Raw genomic sequence first — 18,686 nt, 5'->3', positions numbered from 1 at the left:
CATTGTAATTGAGAAGAAATCACAAGATTTGTCGGAAAATTTATCATTAATATACTCTCTAAATTTTCTGGAGTGAATCTCACTCCAAAAAATTAAAAATACTACTCTACCACTCGGGTGGCAGTATTTTCACTCTTTTGGAGTGAGATTCACTCCAAAGAAAATTTAAAGAGTAAGTTCAAAATTTATCAAAATTATTTTATAAGATATAATATTGATATTTAATATTATTTTATAAAATATAATTCATAACAGCGTCGCTTGATGGGAGCGATTAAGATTACGAAAATGTTCGCTCTTTTTGTGAAATGTAAAGCGACGCATCCGCAGCGAGAGATATTCGTAGAAAGCGAAGTCGTAAGAAAGGAAGTCGTAAACTTACCCTTGTGCGTCGCGTGATAAGCCCGTGCTGGCATCGGTTGCTCGGGGGTGGCGGGGGTGGCGGCGACGTAACTGCCCCCGCCACCCCCTGGGAATAACGAGTACAGTCCGTAGCGGTTCGCACCTGTAATATCATCGTCGAGATATCAAACGGTTAATAATTGATTGAAGATGAAAAATTGACGATAAGGCAACGAGGTTGCGATTGACACTTAATTTTTTACTGAGGATGAGGCTCGTAGACGATATACCTCTGAAAAAGAATGCGTTTAAACGACTAATATATAAAGATAGATACGTGACATTCATTACTGTACTTATCTCAAATATCCTGAAAAGCATCAGATTATTTTTTTCCTTGGGCTCCGCAAATACGCAACTTATAGCTATTAGAGTAAACATCAGGGAAAGATTCAATATTTCCTCTCTTTCTTGAACATCTAACTCAATGACACGCGATACGAAAATATATAGCAAGTCAATGTATATTTTATATCTATATGGTTAAAACGCTTTGTTTCGCTTTGAATTAAACCATAGACTTAAATCGCAAATGCAATTTTTACAGGTGTAACAATATTTTTTGCATATCGTCGAATCAGAAAATCAAAATTTTCATGTCGTTTCCGTATGATGTATGTTCATATGTTACAGACACAATGAATCCAACAATCAGAATTTCTATATCGTTTCCGTATAACGTTTCAAATATCACAGATTACAATATATGATTTATCATAGAATTATATGAAACGCAATGCGTCACGGCAACTCGTATCCACATTTCATCGCAATTCGTAATATCTCGAAATTGGACTTATTTGCGAAATAAACTGCTCGTGTTTACGACTGATTCTGTAAAAGCGTAAATAATTATAATATATTGTCCGTGGACTTGTCCAGTTTTTCAATCGGACAGACAAATCAATTTTCAAGACAAATACAACGACAGACACCGCAAAACACAGTCCATTATGCTAAACCGTAAGGTGCTAACTTGATAACGGGATAAATACTTGTTCCATCTCGAAATTGATAAAGTTCCATGAAATCCACAATCTCGCGACTTAGTGCCATTAAAAGTATTGTTTCGTAAGACAGAGGAAAGAATCTGTACTGAAATCCGGGATTGAACCGCGGGGACATTTAAATCTTCGGTTTAACTCTGCTCTCTCTCTCTCCAACTATTTTCGACGCACGAGGAGTCTTTCGTGCAGTCCGAATTCAAGATATCGGATTGATAAAGCGTGATAAGCGTATTACACGTCAAGCGTGAACGACCTCTGATCAATAGTGAATATTACGTAACGTGTACTGAATGTATCGAGGAAAACAGCGATATACTTCGCCGAATTGGAGGACGATCTGATCTTAACGAAAACTCAATTGAACGAATATTTTTTTGCATCTTTCTTTTTCTGAATGTTCGATATTAGATATTTCGATGACTGAAGAGGAAGCTTTAAGATTCGGATTGAAATCAAGAACAAAGTTATCTATCAATGCGATACATTTCCGATATAAAATAACTTTGTGATCATAGCTTTCAAATTGTATTTTAGCGAAGGAAAGATCGTTGGAGAATTCGATCGATCAATAGTGCGATATTGTAGTGGATAACGCAAGTAATAGATGCAACTTCTCGCAACGTATTTGGGAGAAATATTCGCGATATCGGACTCTCGAATCCTCTCGTAGCGGTTCAATCTCCGGATTGTTACGCCGCCACGAGATATAATAATGATGATTGATACGTATAATGTAATGCGAACCTTGATTGTGAGCGGGCGCAGGCGTAGCGGCCAGAGGTGGTATGCCCTGGGACTGTTGATTGGGAACCTGATTGGGCTGCGCAGGTGCTAAAGGCCATAGGGTCGTCGTAGCGGCAGCGGGGCCGGTTGTCTGCTGAGCCCGTGCCACCGTGTCCCCCACGGGACGATCCCCGGTCCCACTTTGGGCCACGGGAGGGACCAACATCGAACCACCCCCTCCCGAGGCTGCAATCAGAGTATCGAAAAAACACACGACATTAATCTCAATTTTAGACAAACGCGCACGCGAGAGGCGCGTTTCGATCGAGGACGCGATCTTAATTTCAATTGTGGACTCTCCTCTGAAGTAGAACAGAAGTTGTAAACAGTTTAAATTTCTCTCAAGATCTTCCAAAGTGTCATTATCGTTTCGTCGCAATATTTTCACTGTATTGATTTTAAATATCCTGTCCCAATTAAAAAGACTTGAATATAGTTAGAATTAGTCGAAAAGTAAGATTAATTTACGTTCATGAACAATAGATCGTTGTTGCTCTTCCGCATTTTAATTTAACAAAAAAAAAAAAGAAATTATAGAAAATAAAAGCCAACAAACGAGCAAAGATGTAATATATTAATATAATCATATAATTTTATTCTGTAAAATTAAAGCGTAATTTTACCGAATAAAATTATATAATTATATTACATCTTTGCACGTTTGTTGACTTTTATTTTTTCTAATTTTTACCCAGATAGCACAGAAAATAAAAAAAGAATTCAGTTATACCAATTCTGAGTTTATTTTCAGATGGAAAAAGAATTCTTTTTCTAAAAGGGATTCTTTTTGCACCTGAAAATGAACTCAGAATTGATGACATAAAACTGAATATACTTACAATTAATGAATTCTTTTGGGCTCTGTGTGCTATGTGAGTATTTTATTCTAAATTACGAGCGAATATACAATTTTTACAAAAAAAGATTGATTCGACATTGGTCAAGGCATCCATTCTTAATGCTACGGTCTGCCATTTCGGGGCACCCCGTAGATAGACCTGTGGCAGACGTCTACACCTATAAATCTTCGTTTAGAGTTTGCGTTTAGTATCGGCGCAATGTACAGACGGGAAATTACTTATACTTTTGAACCGAAGTCGAGTCGAAAGTGCTGATGCCACGGTACGTCGAGGTATCGATATACCGCGTTATTAGTATTGTAGCATCGTTAGCGTCTCGTGTAGAGAGCGGCTTTGGGAAAAAGAAAAGTCGACGAGCTTAAAAGGGGAAAGAGAAAGAGGCGCGGGGGAGGGGGCGGGAGGCTGGAGATCGTGAGATTGACGAGGCAGTCGAAAGGGAGAAACGACGAGAGGAGAAGGTAGTAAAACGGAAAGGAGAACCGAAACGAAGAATATAGAGCGGTTTCGATGAGCTGAACGAGAAGGCGCACGAGGAGGCGCACATGAGGATAGGGGGAGAGGAGGAGGGGTTCCGTTTCGTAGCGGCGCGGGTGGATTAGGTCGGAAGGAACAGTAGAAGGGTGCGAGGTAGGAAAGGGTAGCAACAGGTCGGCAAGCATAATGTAGTCTCTTAGATATACAGGGTGACGCGCCTAAGGGTGTGCGCACGGGCAATCGCCATGAGTCGATATGTCCGGTCTTGATACTGCCGGCTTAATTCATTTTAATGCCGCGATTTTTCAGCATTACAATTTATCGGTAAAAGGATTTTCGTTCTGTTAACGTTTTTCGAATTACCGCTCATGGGCATAAATTTTAGATCGTTCTACTTTCTCCCGAGTAATTTTCTGAGGTTATACACATGCCAGGTGGAGTAGCAGGATCAAATTAATTAAGACATAAATAATGGAAAGAAAGACACTTAGCTTTATGTTCAAAGTATCAGGAGTGTAAACGGTCGATTTTCAAGAATTCCACGAGAGGAAAACCTAGTTGAGCAAGATCTAGATCGACCGCGGTCACGTCATTCACGCCGAGTATTTCATTAAGAACGAGATACATTAATCCCAGTTAATTAACTTGTATCCACGCGAATTTTTTGGGGACAAAAATACATCAACTATGTGTAACTAATAATAAAAAAAATAGATTTTAATATGTAACTGGATTTATTTGCATTAACAAAGTAAAAGTTTGTCGTCTCCTAGTTTGGCCGGGATTAATTTCCGGTTACGCCCTAGCTAGCTCCGTATGTATGTGCGCGGCACAACGGCGGCGTTATAGTGATAGTGCACGCTGTTTCCATAAGGAAAATAGCGCTACGGTGTTACAGCCGAGTTACAAGTAACAAAGTTAATCGCGATCCTTGACGCGCCCTCGCGTGCGCTCGGTCATGCGTGCACGCGCGCTTACGCATATAAGCGCTTACGCATACTCGGAATCGGCGCGCATTCGCCCTCGTTACCGCGTGCACGCGTGCAGTAACGACCGACCGCCAATAACCTGTCAATCCGCAGGTATACATCGTGTCGGAGGAATACACGTGGCACGACGGCAGCCGCCGATAGTCGCACGAATGCGAATTATTATGAGCCACCTCTCTTTTCACGGGTACCTCTCTCGCGTACGAGATAGAATATTTCAGCGCATTTCGAATTAAAACCTTCAGACATATAGACTGCTCGTATATACGCGGTGTCCAAGACGAACGTAAGATAAAATAGGATAATGCGGATGATTCAGTGTTGTCGTCTTATATCTTCTGGCTTCCGGGTGCGCGTACAAATAAATCATTAAACGAAAGTGTCGGCGATGCGATGACGTAGGATATAATTGGCGGCAATCTTTTCTTTGAGCGGAAAGTGCCATATATGTGTGGAAATTACACAGAAATTTTCGCACTTCGCATCTTGCGGTTTATTTGATATGGGAGTCGATTTTTCCTTGATGTACAATATAATGGAAGTACGGAGGAATCCATAGGTCTTAAATTATGAACGACCGAAACTGTGTGAAGAGTTATTCGGAGACTAAGCTCTGAAACGTGTTAATCGCGATATGGGATACATTTTGTATTTACGAAAAGTCATAAGCAAATGAATTGGACGAGAAAGTTTCCCTGGAACCCTTTGACAAAGCGCTTTCTGACGTAAGCCCCTAGGAACTTTCTTCGCACACTCAACCGCACTCGGCATGGAAATCTGGCCGTGTGTTTTACAAACACCCCATACGTACGTGTCGGCGTGCAATAAATAAATGGCGGTGACGAAAAAGTCGGCGCGAAAGGCACGGTGGTGGAGACGGGTGGAGACGGGGGATTCCAAAGGAGGCGAGGTCCCGACAACGGCCTAATTTTTCATTTCCATCGCTCCCGCTGCCAGCAGCGGAGCGGCCGGGGGCCGCGGAAAGGGGAACGGGGAGGAGGACGAGAGGGTGGTGGAAGAGAGAAGGGAGAACAGGTTTCCAGGTCGATAGGGTACCCCTACGCGGGGCCCTACGAGCCCCGCGTATCTACCTGACGACGCGAGCCCTCTACGCGGAGGGAAAAATGGTGAACAGGTGCTCGTAAAAATCTGACACCTCCGACTTTTCTCGCTCTCCCGCTTCCTCCGCTCGTTCTCTTCTCCCAATCGGTGAGGCGAATTATGGGGTCGAGACTATCGCGAGCTTCCTACTTGGTGACTCCGGTGGATTACGTCGCAATCAACGGGAATCTTGCCTTTTAGCTTCCGCTTTGTTTAACAATCGCGTAGCTCGAGTATTATCGCTATCCGCGCCGCCAGATAGACGCAAGGAAGCTTAACTCTGTTATCGTTAATCGATGTCCAACGATGTTAATAAAACTGCGTATAGAATTATTGGAAAGAATAAAATCGTGTATATATTGTAGGATTCTTTATTTCAAGAAAGAAACGAACGCAGATTTTATGATTTTTCCTTCTCTTTATTTTCTTTATTTTCGATTAAAAATCCGAAGACGCTAAGATCGAGGATCCTGAAGAGAATCATTCCTCTTTCACACCTACTCCCTGCTTAATTCCGAGGTAGAGATTATTCCTTTCCCTCTCACATCTACCCCTCCTTTATCAAGGGAATACACTCGTGTTCTTCTCTATCTCTCCCGGAACTTCTACATCTTTTCCCGATTACTATTCATCGGTCACGTTGAATCTCTCTCGCAATCGCATTATCAGTGACCGCACTCGGAATGATCGATAAGCGATCGCCAACAACTGCCAGGCCGACAACAGCCTGCCTCCTCCGATATCCGTCAAATTTTACCCCGCGACAACACGGATGAGGGTTAAGGAGTCCTCGTTCTCTCTCTTCCTCATGTGTGCGCGAGTCAGGGGTCGTGCACACTCCGCTTCGCCATCGGGTGGGTCGATATATGCAGCCTAGGCGACGGGGAAGAGGGTGGCCGGGATTCCCGCGCGCGCCACCCCTCTGCCCCCATACGACATGATGGGGGCGACCGAGCCGAGCCGGCTGTCATTTCCACACACAGCCCCACGCTATTTCGAGGGCCGAAATTTCCGATCTCTAACAACGCCCCGCGTGGAAGATGCCTTTTTCCGTCGGTGAGACTAATAGTGTAGCTTAATGCCACTTTTTTTTTTAAGAAATTGATAAATCTAAAGGAAAAACTAGAGACTTGAGAAATAGAGTTTCGAAACAAGACAGTTTAATTTGCTTTATTAATAATTCGAGAGGATTGTGCTCGCATTGAGGGAATGAATTTTCGACGACTTTTCGCACCGCTGCTGCACCGAACCTCTAGATTGCGCGTCTAGAAATTATTCCGGTGCGATTAGAAATGTGCGCTCGAGACTGCGTCGACGAGACGTCCGTCGTGTTCGTAGCTGTAAACCAAGGTCCGAGAGGCCGAATCCTGAAGGCCTTCTTTAAGCCTCTCCAGAGAAGGCCCGAGAAGAGAAGGTTCAGTTCGAGAGGACAGGTTCTCCATCCTTCTTCAGTGCCTCTCTCGTCGGGTTTCACCTACACGCTCCGGCTCTTTCGTCGATCCTTCTCTCGACCCACGGATCTCGCGTTCGCTGATAGTGCTCGCTCACTGCCAGAACACCTGGTCGGCCGAGTGAACCGAGTCGAACAAAATCTCTCGAACACGCATCGAGGAATTTTTCGTTGCCGTACATTTTCTCAGTATGTATTTTTTTTTCTCTGCTACGTCACAACGTGGTAATGAAGCTTGTCGCGGACTATTACGCGTAGAGTGGAATTACTTTCCCAAAAATTCTAGCTTCCGCTTGACTAAACTCAAAGATGAGCAACGAGACTCGAGTAACGTTACAAATCATCACAAATTTAATGAAACGTAAATCGGAAAATCCCTCCAGTCGTAAACAAAATGAGAACCTCGAGCTGAAGGAATGAGAGAAGGAGAAAAAGGCCGAGAAGAGAGAGAAGGCACCGATCTACGAAGAAGACAGAAAACGCAACGTCGAAGAAAGACAGGAAGCTGAGGAAAGAGACCGTGATAGTAGAGGGACAAGAGGGGGGGTTGACTAGAGGAGGGGCCGAAGGACGAAGAGACGAAGGAGGAAGAAGCAACGTAGCGAGAGCCAGCGAAGGAGGGGAGGACGAAAGGCGAAAAGAGAAGAAAGAGACTTCAGTTTAGAAGATAGGCAGAAAGAGATAGAGGGAGGAACTCTCTTCGAGTGAGAAGACCGATGCGGAGCGAGGAAGAGAGGAGCGGCCGAGGAGATCGAGAGATCAACGTAGAGAACGTGAATGCGCGAGTAGTAGTAGTGGGAAAAGGACAGGTATACGAGGGTTTTAAGCTAGGCACAGCATTCCAGGACCCGGCCGTCCGCCCGTCCGTCCATCCTCCGCGTCCGTTCGTTCCTTCATCCCTTTCCTAGAATCAGGGTCAGCACCGGTAAGAGAACGTCATGAGTAATGCATTTTGTGTTGCATTCGAGTTGCCGGATTATACTCGCCGCGTCGTGTTTGTCATCGTGTGTAAAGACACTCGACGTATCTTCATTGAGTCACGGAATACGTGGCTCTGAAAGGAATCGCTGTGTTTTCAGGCAGCGCTTACGTGCCTCCTATAAGCCCCGAAGTTCCACGCGACTCTACCTTCGGTTCCACGCGTGTTATTACTCCGGTTTCTTGTTACACGTCGCTTGAGCGGCAACAGCGATTCGATAGAGAGACCACCCGTTAACGTTTTAACCACCACGGGCGATCGAGTATGCGCGAGTTGCATTTGCATATTTTTGGAAACTCTGGCATATATGTGTATATATTAAGAGATTTTTCTCTGTTAAAGGATATTAAAAGATCTCATTTACCTTTTTTATCTCATGTTACGTCATATACTATAGTGACGAAACACGGAAATGAAGCGGAAAATATAGCCGTCATACCTGGGCGAGTGCCATAACTCTCGAGGATGCACAGACGTCGTCTATATACATACAACGACGTGGCAATCAAGTTGTCAATATAGGACGAAATTGCGCGTCTAAGGGCTGATTGTATACGCGAGCTATTCCGGAAGAGAACGAAAAAACTGTGCGCCAGTAGCTTGCGCGAGTAATTTGCATTCGAGGCTGGCTTTTTTTAAAGGGACGAGATAGAGAGAGAGAGCCGTTCTGGAATTTTGCACGCTTTTCCATTTATTCTCTCGAGCTGCTGAGGATCAAGGATCAAGGATTCATCCGCGCGATTTTCCAGCTAAAACTTTCACCCGAGCGAGAGAGGATGGAGAGACGGTCTCGGACTATTATCGATCGCTATGATTACCCGTATACTATATCCCGCTCTACTCTTTTTCAAAATATCCGCTGACGCAGAATTCGTTCACTTAATGACTGTTCTCAAATCAATCAGAAATCTGTTCCGAATATAGAAGTTCATCGCGATCGCCCGTTATCAGAAATATCAGAATGAAAAAATGACCAGAGATTTATAATTTTAGCTTTTCACAGGAACCGGTTTTAATTTATTTTTATTTTTACAAAGCAGGGAGTACGTGGTATAGTTTTAGATCAATACGCATATATATATATATATATATATATATATATATATATATATATATCTTTTTCTCTTCCCCCAAGAATTTGAGCATGATTTTCGCATTTGAGCCAAATCTTGGAGCATCCGTCATGTGCGTATCTCGCACTATTCTTACGCCCCTCGTTAGTCGTTATCTGCGTCGTGATCCGCGATCGCCGGCTACGCCTGGTCGTACGTACAGGCACGTAAAAGCTTTGTGTTTTCGGGGCTACGGCAAACAAAGTGCGCCCGAGGAGGACTACGGGGCTTCCCGGGGTAGGTCGCTAGGCAACTGGCGCCCCACTATCGCCCGCGGTGCGATGCCGATTTACGGGGTGTATCCGAATTAAATGACTCTGCACCGCGCGGCGTTGGCGTTTTTCCCTTTCTTCTTCCTTTCTCTCGTCGGACCTCATCGGAGATTCCACGTCCGCTGAACATGTAATCGTGCCGCGTTGCTCGCGCGGAACCTCCGTGGAATCTCTTACAACGACAGTATGGAGCGATACGTCTCGTCCGCATCGACCGAATTAAGAAATAAAGAAGAAAAGGAGGATATGGCGCGACATTAATATTGGATAAGTTGCAGCGAATGTTACAGCAATGATCATTACTCGCGTAGCGTGCTGTCATTTGATGTACTGTTGCGACTACATTTATTCGGTTTTCTCTACATTGTAAGGAAAAGATTCCCGTTTCGTACCTATACAGTTAATCTTGCAGTACATTGACCATGAAATAATTATAACAATGTACAGATATTATTGCATATGTATCTATATTATTACATGTATTGCGCATGTTTCTCGGTACTTCGCGAAAAATTGATCTCTCTGAAGCTCTACTTTCTTCAATCTCGTAGATTTATGGCTATTTGTCGAAAGAGTGGCTCGCGTCGTGCCAACTTAATTTCGTTGCCTCGCGATAGAGTCAGTTCCAGCCGCGCTCGGTTAAGACCAATCGAACAAGTCGGTCTATGTTTCACGTCGGTCCGAGACGTAGCCTTGGCACCAAGCACGCAGGAGAGATCGCGGTGTCAAGTTTCGGCGGGGTTCCGCCAGTACAATCACACGTTAATGGTTAATTCTGGCATACCCCCATAAAGCCCCGCGGGTTCTTAGGAGCGCTTTTAAACCATCGGGCCCCGTACGTCGAGGAAATTAAAGTCCCTCCGGGCCGCTCTCTTCCTCCCCTCGTCCTCCCTTCCCCACCGTCCCGCTCCTGTCCGCCGCGACTGCCCGCCGTTCGTAAATTGGAGTAAACTAGACCTAACTTAACCCGAAGAGAGCCGAGCGCCAGACCTAACCCAGAACCATGGCCGCGATACATATGACAAATAAACGTACGCTCCGACTTTACGTTTCTAACGCGCGGCCAAGACCGACGTCTTCAAGATTCTAACGACGACGGGAGGTCCTCCTTCCCCCTCCGTCCCTCCTCTACCTGCGTACAGGGTGCCCCGATAATCCCTTGGTTCCAATGACAGACTTGTCAGTGAAATTCCGAAATTCTCTGTTTTGTTGGAAAAGAAAGCGTTCGAAATCTTTCGACATTCCAGTTTACTTATCATTAAATATCTACTTTTTAATTTATGAATAGAAATATTTGTGTAAATTCAAATGAACAATAAAGGTTTGCTATTTTATTGCGTCTCGTTCGCAATCACTTCTAACTTGAGAATGCTATATATACTTCCACATTATGATCCAGAAAAGATCGACTCTAAATTGTCTGAGTAACTTGCCATCAAAATTCAGCCTTAAGGATCGCAGGCCCTCATCTCGAAGCCACAGTCGGACGTCGAGCGTGACGAGAAAGAAGGAGAGAAAGAAAGAGGGAAAGAGCATCGAAAAACCGATCGATCGTTCGGTCACGATTTCACGGATCACCCCGTATATATGCTCGCGCGGCTAGAGAGATGGGTGGAACTCTCGTATCTGCGCGCCCGCGCGTTCAGATATATAGGAAGTGGACGAGAGAGAGAGAGAGAGAGAGAGAGAGAGAATGTATGAGTGAGAAAGAGAGAGATAAAGATAAAGAGACCTCTTTCTCTCTCTCTCTATCGCTCACATAAAGGGGATATACGCTCGGCTCGGTGGCGAGCAAGGCCGACAGGCCTGTAGTAGCGCTCTATCGGCTTTAACAACGAGTTTCAGAGCGCTTTCTGCCTCCCTCGCCCCCGCCCGCCACCGCCAAGCCCTCGCTGGTCTCCTCCGCCGTCCCCGTTTCTCTCCCCCTCCGATCTCTCCTTCGCCTTCACCGCCTCCTTTTCTTGCTCGGTGTCTTTCTGAATTTTTCAGCCTCCTCCCCTCTATGCCTCTTCTCCCAAACGAGACTCCTCGTCCGCTTCTTCTTCTACTCGAGGTAAAGCTACGCTTCTTTTCCTCTCTGGCTCTTTCTCTCTCTCTCGCTTCCTCTTTTTCTTTCTCTCTACCTCATCTCGCTCGCTCCCTCTCTTCCTCGTTTTCATTTTTTTTTCTTCTCTCCTCCCTCTTCATCTCGCGTTTCTTTCCCCACGCTTCCTCTCGCGGACAAGTGCCGATTTATTATTTGTCGTTTTCGTGTAGCACGACGTGTTTCGTTTTCACTCGCGTTTATGATTTTTCACCGCTCGTCCCGTAATCCCGGCGTGTTATTGGCGAAAAGCGAGTGGTCAGAAAAAAGACCTGCAAATTGCGTTGCGTGCAGTATAGATACGACGAAATACACACGTATTTGCGTGACGGAAATTACCGTAGAAAGTTTTAGGGAGGAAGATTCGTACTTCGCGAGATGTTGACTTCGGTTTGCTCTGCACCCACGAGGACGGGAAATTTCCGAGTTACTATTTTGGCTATTTATGTAACCTCTAATGGAGCGCTTCTTGCTCATTTTCTCGATGGAATTTAACAGCGTGTGAAAATTGGGTTACACGCGTGAATAAGGGGACACGCGGCGAACGTTTTTAGCTATGACGGACAGCGTCGAAAAGAGACAAAGTGAAGTCCTCGGTCGAGTGTCGTATCTTTTTGCTCGGGTGGGGATACGCACACTGTCGTGTGGGTCTGCGGCAGACGTGTTTCAACATCCCCATATGATTCCCCATATGTTTCGTTCTTGGCTCACGTGTTTGTCGAGCCGAAGGTCTCGTTCGGAAACGATTTGCCACTCTGTCTGCATTAAAAACTCTCGTTATTACCATCGTCGCGCCTTACTCTCGTTATTACCATCGCCGCGCGATCATCACACGCGCCACATGCGCTTCGAAGTTCCTGCAGATGAGGAAATCTCGATTTTGCAAGTGGCTTCTAGCGACAAGTTATACTGATCCTTTTTTTTCTCAGGCAAGATTTGAAAATGCCGTTTTCCTAGCGAAAGTTCAGCAGTGCGGAAAGTTACGGACGCAGCGGGGCGTCCACGAATAGCAAACGCCGCCGGTGGTGTCGCATTCTCGACGTCGACACGAAAAACGGAAAAGCGCCTTTAGCGTCGGCTCGAAAAGCGCATCCGACTACGGGCATTACCACCCTATCTACCCTGCTTGCTGCGGGGTGATTAGACTTTATCAGATCAAACGTAGTTGCGAGTAGCGTTCGTTATTCACAGGTGCGATCGCAGGCTGGACTGTAGCGAGGGAATGTAGTTTGGTCTCGTTCAGAGAAGAATTTCCATTGAATTAAATCATAATCAATATGTTGTACCGAGGGATATTTTAAGGCGTCAATTTTTTTGTCCACTTTATACATCATTTAATTTCATTACATATCATTTAATTATATATCATTTAGTTGAAAAAATTAATATCATCAAAATATAAAATTTTATTTTTCAGAATCATTCATCTCGATCGATTTATTTTACGTTTCTACGGAATATAATATTATTTCTTTGTCAGTTTTATTACAGTATTCAAATTCTCAAAAGCTTTTATCGATAAAATCGATATCTAATATCAATAATTTACTTATAAAAAGAAATTTGTACCCCCCTTCCCTTATTCGGCAAGACGATAATATTGGAAGGAACGGGAAAAGACATCGAGAGAGGCATCGGTCGCGCGGAGTAAGAGCGAGCGAACGGGGTTAAAACGATCCACGATCGCGGGAACGGTCGCCCGGTCGGTCGCAAGGGGGAAAAAAGATGGCGCCAACGAGATACACGCGTTTCGCACGCTACGCCGCCGATGCGAGATAAGGCACACAACTAGGTTACTCCACGCAGTTGCGCCATTCCACTTAATTGCTCGACTTGGAGCAAGGTAGAGCTCTCCCGGCGGTGTCGGCGGCCGATTAAAAAAAAAAAGCATAAGCATAATTAACAAAAACGGCACGCCGGACTCCGGCTAATGACGAATAGCGCGCCGCTGAAAGTTCACTTCCTGATGCCGATGCGGGTACGAGGGCTTATTAGGGCGGGATGTCAAACTGGGTTCTCCGCGCGCGCGCGCGCGTGCGATTTTCCTTCTTCCAGAAAACTCTGACTGCAGCGTACAGTCAGAGCAGTGTCAAAATCGTAAAAAATGTAGGAATAAAAGTAGATAGTTAAAATACAATGGTACTTCATTTCCTGACAATTTGGTGTTCGTTCTAGATATCTCGCAGCGAGATTTGCATACCTATAGAAAAGCTATAATTTTTTAGGAGACTTGAAGCCACATGCGAGGACGTATCATTGTATGAGCAATAAAAGATATCTATTTCGCGAGGTTTTCTTTTTCTCTCTTTTTCCCATAACCCTGCAAATTCGGTAGATAGAGACATTAGACCAAAGTTGCAGTTAGATATTAAATCATTCTTTGTATCGATATATCGTATCGTGTATCTGACATTCTAAATCTTCCCCGAAGAATCCTCCGAGTTTCTTCCGTTCGTTAAGTAACTCTTTTAAGGAACTTTACTCGAATCCTACATAACTTCTTGTATTTTCTAAATTGTTCCAAATCTTTCGTAACGATTAAAAAATTGCGAAGCCTCTGCAAGAACCCTCGGTATATACATCGCAGCGATTATAAAGGCCCCTTCTTCGCCAGTTCTGCCCCTCCGACTAGAGCCTGGCCCCGCTCTTTGCAGTCCGCATTCGCGCCCCCTTTCCCTCCCTCTCTCCTCTTTCTCTCTCTCTCTCTCTCTCTCTCTCTCTCTCTCTCTTTCTCTCTCGCGCGCACGTAGCAAAGCGCGCTCGGGCGATATCATGCTGCGATATCTACTTTTGTTGCATGCCTGCGCTATCTCCATCCTGCCCCTTCCCGTTCCTTCTGCCCGCTCCTCTCTTTCTCTCTCTCTCTCTCTCTCTCTCTCTCTCTCCCTTGTCCCTTTCTTTCATATTCTCCCGCTCCGTCACGCGCAGGTCGATTGTTGCTGGCTCTCCCCTTCCCCCTCGAGTCGATAGAGCAAATTTTTAGCGCGACCACCTAGCCAACTAGGCGCACTTGTTATTTCGGATAAAGCAAATACGGTCAGTTACGGAGGAGGGAGAATTAATCTCGCCGGGTGTGAGGTTTTGTTTCGTTCATGTGTGCGAAATAAGACTACACACAGTTGGTTGTGATGCATTGCTCTATATGTCATTGTACGTATAGGTACTACAGGTAGGATGTATCGGAATCCCCGAAGATATAGGGCGAAGTGAGAGCAAAAAGGGCGGTTATTTTAACGGGCGAGTTATTCGATAGCGGCGGTTATTCGATATCGAGAATTAAGGAATCTCAAATTAAGCTCGGGAAGGGAATGCAAATAGATAACTGATCAATCCCTTGGCATTCGGTTTATTTTAACTGAACTTCACGTTTGGATCACCTTACCGTCACTTTTATTACAGCTATTATATAGATGTTTCTCGAAATTGAAACGATTGTAGTCAGATTCTTTCAATACAAGTTTTCTTCCAACGTTGGAAAGTTTCTAATAGCGGAGATCGCGACGATCACTATCATTTCCACAGGCATCCACAGGAAATATCCCTCGAAACTGATAGAGCTATTGTTAATGCTTGTCTGCGGATTGGCGGTACGGCCGATACGAGCATTCGGAATATCGCCTCGCGACTTTCGTCATTGCTGCACCTGAATGCAACTTCGCCGGTTTCTCCGAGGGAGTATTTTGTACTTCCTCGCGAGTACCTCACCCACCGGTAATTATCATTGTAATAACACAATTTGCATCGCTTTCTCCACAAAACAACGTTCCGAGACCGGGTCGGGCGGACGGTGTAAATTAACTAATCGTGAGTTACAGATTCGTTCTATTCTCTCCTGTATTTCATCGCCACCGTAGAAAACGGAAAAGACGAAGAGGTCGAATCGAGTTAACCGGAGTTAACGTAAAACCGATAAAAGCCGACATCTCGAAAATAAAATGGGCAGAGTTCGTAGTAATCGATGTATCGAAACTCTCATATTTTCTTTCATACGGAGCTTTTTATTCAACAGACGAATCGTCATTAAGTATTTTATAATATAAACTAACGAAGTTTTTCGTACGGACGTCGGCCTCTTTCTCTCGTTTCCTCACTTTCCGCGCTTTTCTCGAAAACCTTAATAATCATTATAAAGGTTGTAGTTGGCGAAGGTCAGAAAGAGAAAAAGTTTGTCAGTCGGGAAAACTGTCCGAGAACTTTCGAGTTCCGTGTAACAACTCCGCTTTACGTTCTTCTCTTTCTCACCATCTTCCCCTCTCTTCTTTCCTCTTTTTCTCTCTACGTCTTACTTGGCGCGCGGGTTCTCATATACATATACGAGCCCGAAACTTCCGAAAAAAGCGAAAAGATCGACGCTCAGAGGCGCTATCAACGTCGTTGCCTGGAAATACGATAATTGGCTGATATTTTCGGTTTTACGAGGAGGAGCGAAGCAGCTGCCGCTGGCAAAGCGTAGTAGTTAATCGTCGTTCGGAAGCGACAACGACGGGAAGGCGAAATCGAGAAGGCGAGCGTATACCTATCTGCGAGAATGGCGCAGCCAGCGGCCAAGCTAACTGACATTTCGAGTAAGCCCGAGAGGAGGGGAGGAACAATATTATAGGGTAGGATCAAAGGAGTGACGGGGAACGATGAGGCAGCGGAGGCAGAATAGTGTCCCTTAAATGATTGACGGTCGGCCCAGGCCAAGAGAGCAGTCGAAGGCCAAGCGGACCGAATGCTTTCCAAATGTTCTTGTCTAGCGGCTTGTACTTGCCGTCGACCCCCGGCGAGCAGTCGGATCATTAGGAGCTCCATTTTCGCCGGAGAAAACTCCGTATTCGTTAGAATCCATTTGCACCCCCTGCTGCGGCGGATATGAAATAATTGTTCGGGCGCGTTCGCGAATGTATACGTTCAGCCTTAGCCTTTGGCTATTTCCGACATCGCAAGATTTGTCATTCCGTAAAGCATTTATTATCAAAGCATCTCAATTAAAGAGAATTTAATCTGGAATTAACTACAGAGAATTATATACTCCTTTATCTTAAATATTTTTAATGTCAAATTTTATGAAAAAAAAAAAAAATCATTTAACCAGACTTTCATCTTTTTACGTTTTTAAAATTTATCGCTATCGTATTTCATAGAACTGAATTGTGCAAGTAGAAAAAAAGAAGAGATAAAAATGTGTATCTCCAGTTTTATGTATATATATATTAAGCTTGTCTCCGAGATTTTTCCTAGCCTCTCAGTTAAGGAGATTAAAATCCCGAAGCAGACGCCGCGCCGTGAGGAAGATTGTGCTCCCAAAGGTGACAGGCGTTGGCGTCGCGGGTTATTGCAAATACGTCGAAATGTATTGCAAAAAAAACGGGAGGCCAGGGAGGCGAGCAGTAGTAGTCGTGCCGGTGTCAAGCCGATCCGGGCAAACAGGAAGCGAAACTTACGTCATGGTCTTCGACACAACTCCGGTTGACTGCGCGGTTGAACCGTTGACTTCTAAAATCAAGATCAAGACGGGGCATAGAATGGCTTCCATAAATTTTGTAAATCGCTCACGATCGAACGCGATCGTCCACAAACGGAGATATAGTAGTGTAGACTGTAGACGATACGTAAACGTGGAAACCGAGAAGAGAGTCCGAAAGAACTAGCCCGAGGAATTCATCGCCGTATCCCTGCGCCAGTTGGAAACTGCTCGGTTTAAAGAGCGTTTAAGGATTTTCCTATATCCCAGATACTCATAGAACTAAGATATCGGTCGCGTGGATAAATTACGCCGCGATAAGTACAATATAATCACGATAGTTATTTTCGGCGACATCATAATCTATATATTTTTCAATGCTTCCGACATACACGATTAAAATTGACATCTATTTCTTAGCGATATCGTCGTTTAAAATATCGAGTAACACCGACAGTTATAAATTTATTAATACATACGTGAAAAGTTGAAATTTTAAAATGAAAAGAATTATTTAATGTAATATGAAATATTCGATCTTTCGTACGAAAGATTGATCTGAAATATTTAATATACCACATCATATTTCTCTTTTAATTTAAAATAAAATTAATAATTTGACAGGAGCGCGAGATATCACGCTACGAATTAAACACTCGCTGTTTAACTCTGAAATGAAATGGCACGATTTGTTTACGATGAGATTTATCTGAACTTTAAGTTTATGTATCGCTTCTTCTCGCGGATGTCAGTACTTGATACCTTTAAAGAATCTAAATGAGAAACGAGAATTCAAGTGTCTATTCCGATGATTTTCCACCTTGAGAAATTGTAATATATAATATATAATTAATACATGCAAATTATAATATTCTCCGTCGTGACACGAGCAAAGAGATCGCGTTTACCACCTACGGATTGCAGAGGGACGTGGATTATTTCGCGAACCTGTTTCGCGAAGCTGATAGGACGAAATTTCGCAATACGGCGCTAAGACGGCAAGGCGACCGGTTCAAGGCACAAAGGAGAGAAGGCCTCGCCTCGTGTGCCTCTCTCTGTCCCTTTCTCTCTTCTCCCCTCTCTCTCTCCCCCTCCTTTATCTCTCTTTCTCTCTCTCTCTTTCTCGTTCACTCGCTCACTATCTTCCCCTCACAGCACTCTCCAGCGGTCACATCATTCAAAAGGGACGAGAGGAGTACATGAAACGCACTCGCGACGCGCTGGTCCTACACGCAACGTGATGCGCGTAGGTAAGAGCGTAGTGTGGTCCCGCTTCTTCTTCTTCTTCCTTCTCCTTCTCCTCCTCCTCCTCGTCTCTTCGCCTCTTCACCTCTGTGCCTCTGCGGCCTCTGCGCCTCTGCTTCTAGCTCGCGTGTGAGTTTAAACACGTGCGCGACCGCCCGCTCACTCGCTCGCCCGTTCGCTCGAAGGTAGGCGTTCACTGGCGCGCGCGCGCGAGAGAGTCCTCTTACTCTTCGTAATTCGGATCGTCTCAAATACGCACTATTGTTCGACGAGAACGAAACGCGCGCTGTGAAAAAACGTGAAATTAAAATTTATACTTGATAAACGTTGCTTTTCTAACGAGCTACGTTTTACGAATAATAATCCATAAATTCGTACGTATTTCCGAGGAATTTTGGAATAAGTCTTCTTTCGATCTCGAAACGCGATTCATTTTTTTACGAATTTTTTTTATCCCATCTGTGCATGTTAAAAATTTTTCAG

General features: G+C 44.5%; 1 protein-coding gene across 1 annotated transcript in view; it reads right to left on the bottom strand.

Annotated features, from left to right (window-relative positions):
* LOC105455390 overlaps nucleotides 1-18,686 on the bottom strand; it is a 49,337-nt gene that overhangs the window by 23,453 nt on the left and 7,198 nt on the right. Inside the window, exons 2-3 of the mRNA XM_011698682.1 lie at nucleotides 2,154-2,378; nucleotides 383-505 (exon numbers count right to left, since the gene is read on the bottom strand). Coding sequence (XP_011696984.1) covers nucleotides 383-505; nucleotides 2,154-2,358 — 328 coding nt within the window. The 5' untranslated portion in view covers nucleotides 2,359-2,378. The remainder of the gene's footprint in view (nucleotides 1-382; nucleotides 506-2,153; nucleotides 2,379-18,686) is intronic.

This window comes from Wasmannia auropunctata, unplaced genomic scaffold (assembly GCF_000956235.1).
Source record: "Wasmannia auropunctata unplaced genomic scaffold, wasmannia.A_1.0 LD335903.1, whole genome shotgun sequence".
NCBI lineage: Eukaryota > Metazoa > Arthropoda > Insecta > Hymenoptera > Formicidae > Wasmannia > Wasmannia auropunctata.
The sequence above is the reverse complement of the archived record's forward strand: the minus strand, read 5'-3'. Positions and strand labels throughout refer to the sequence as shown.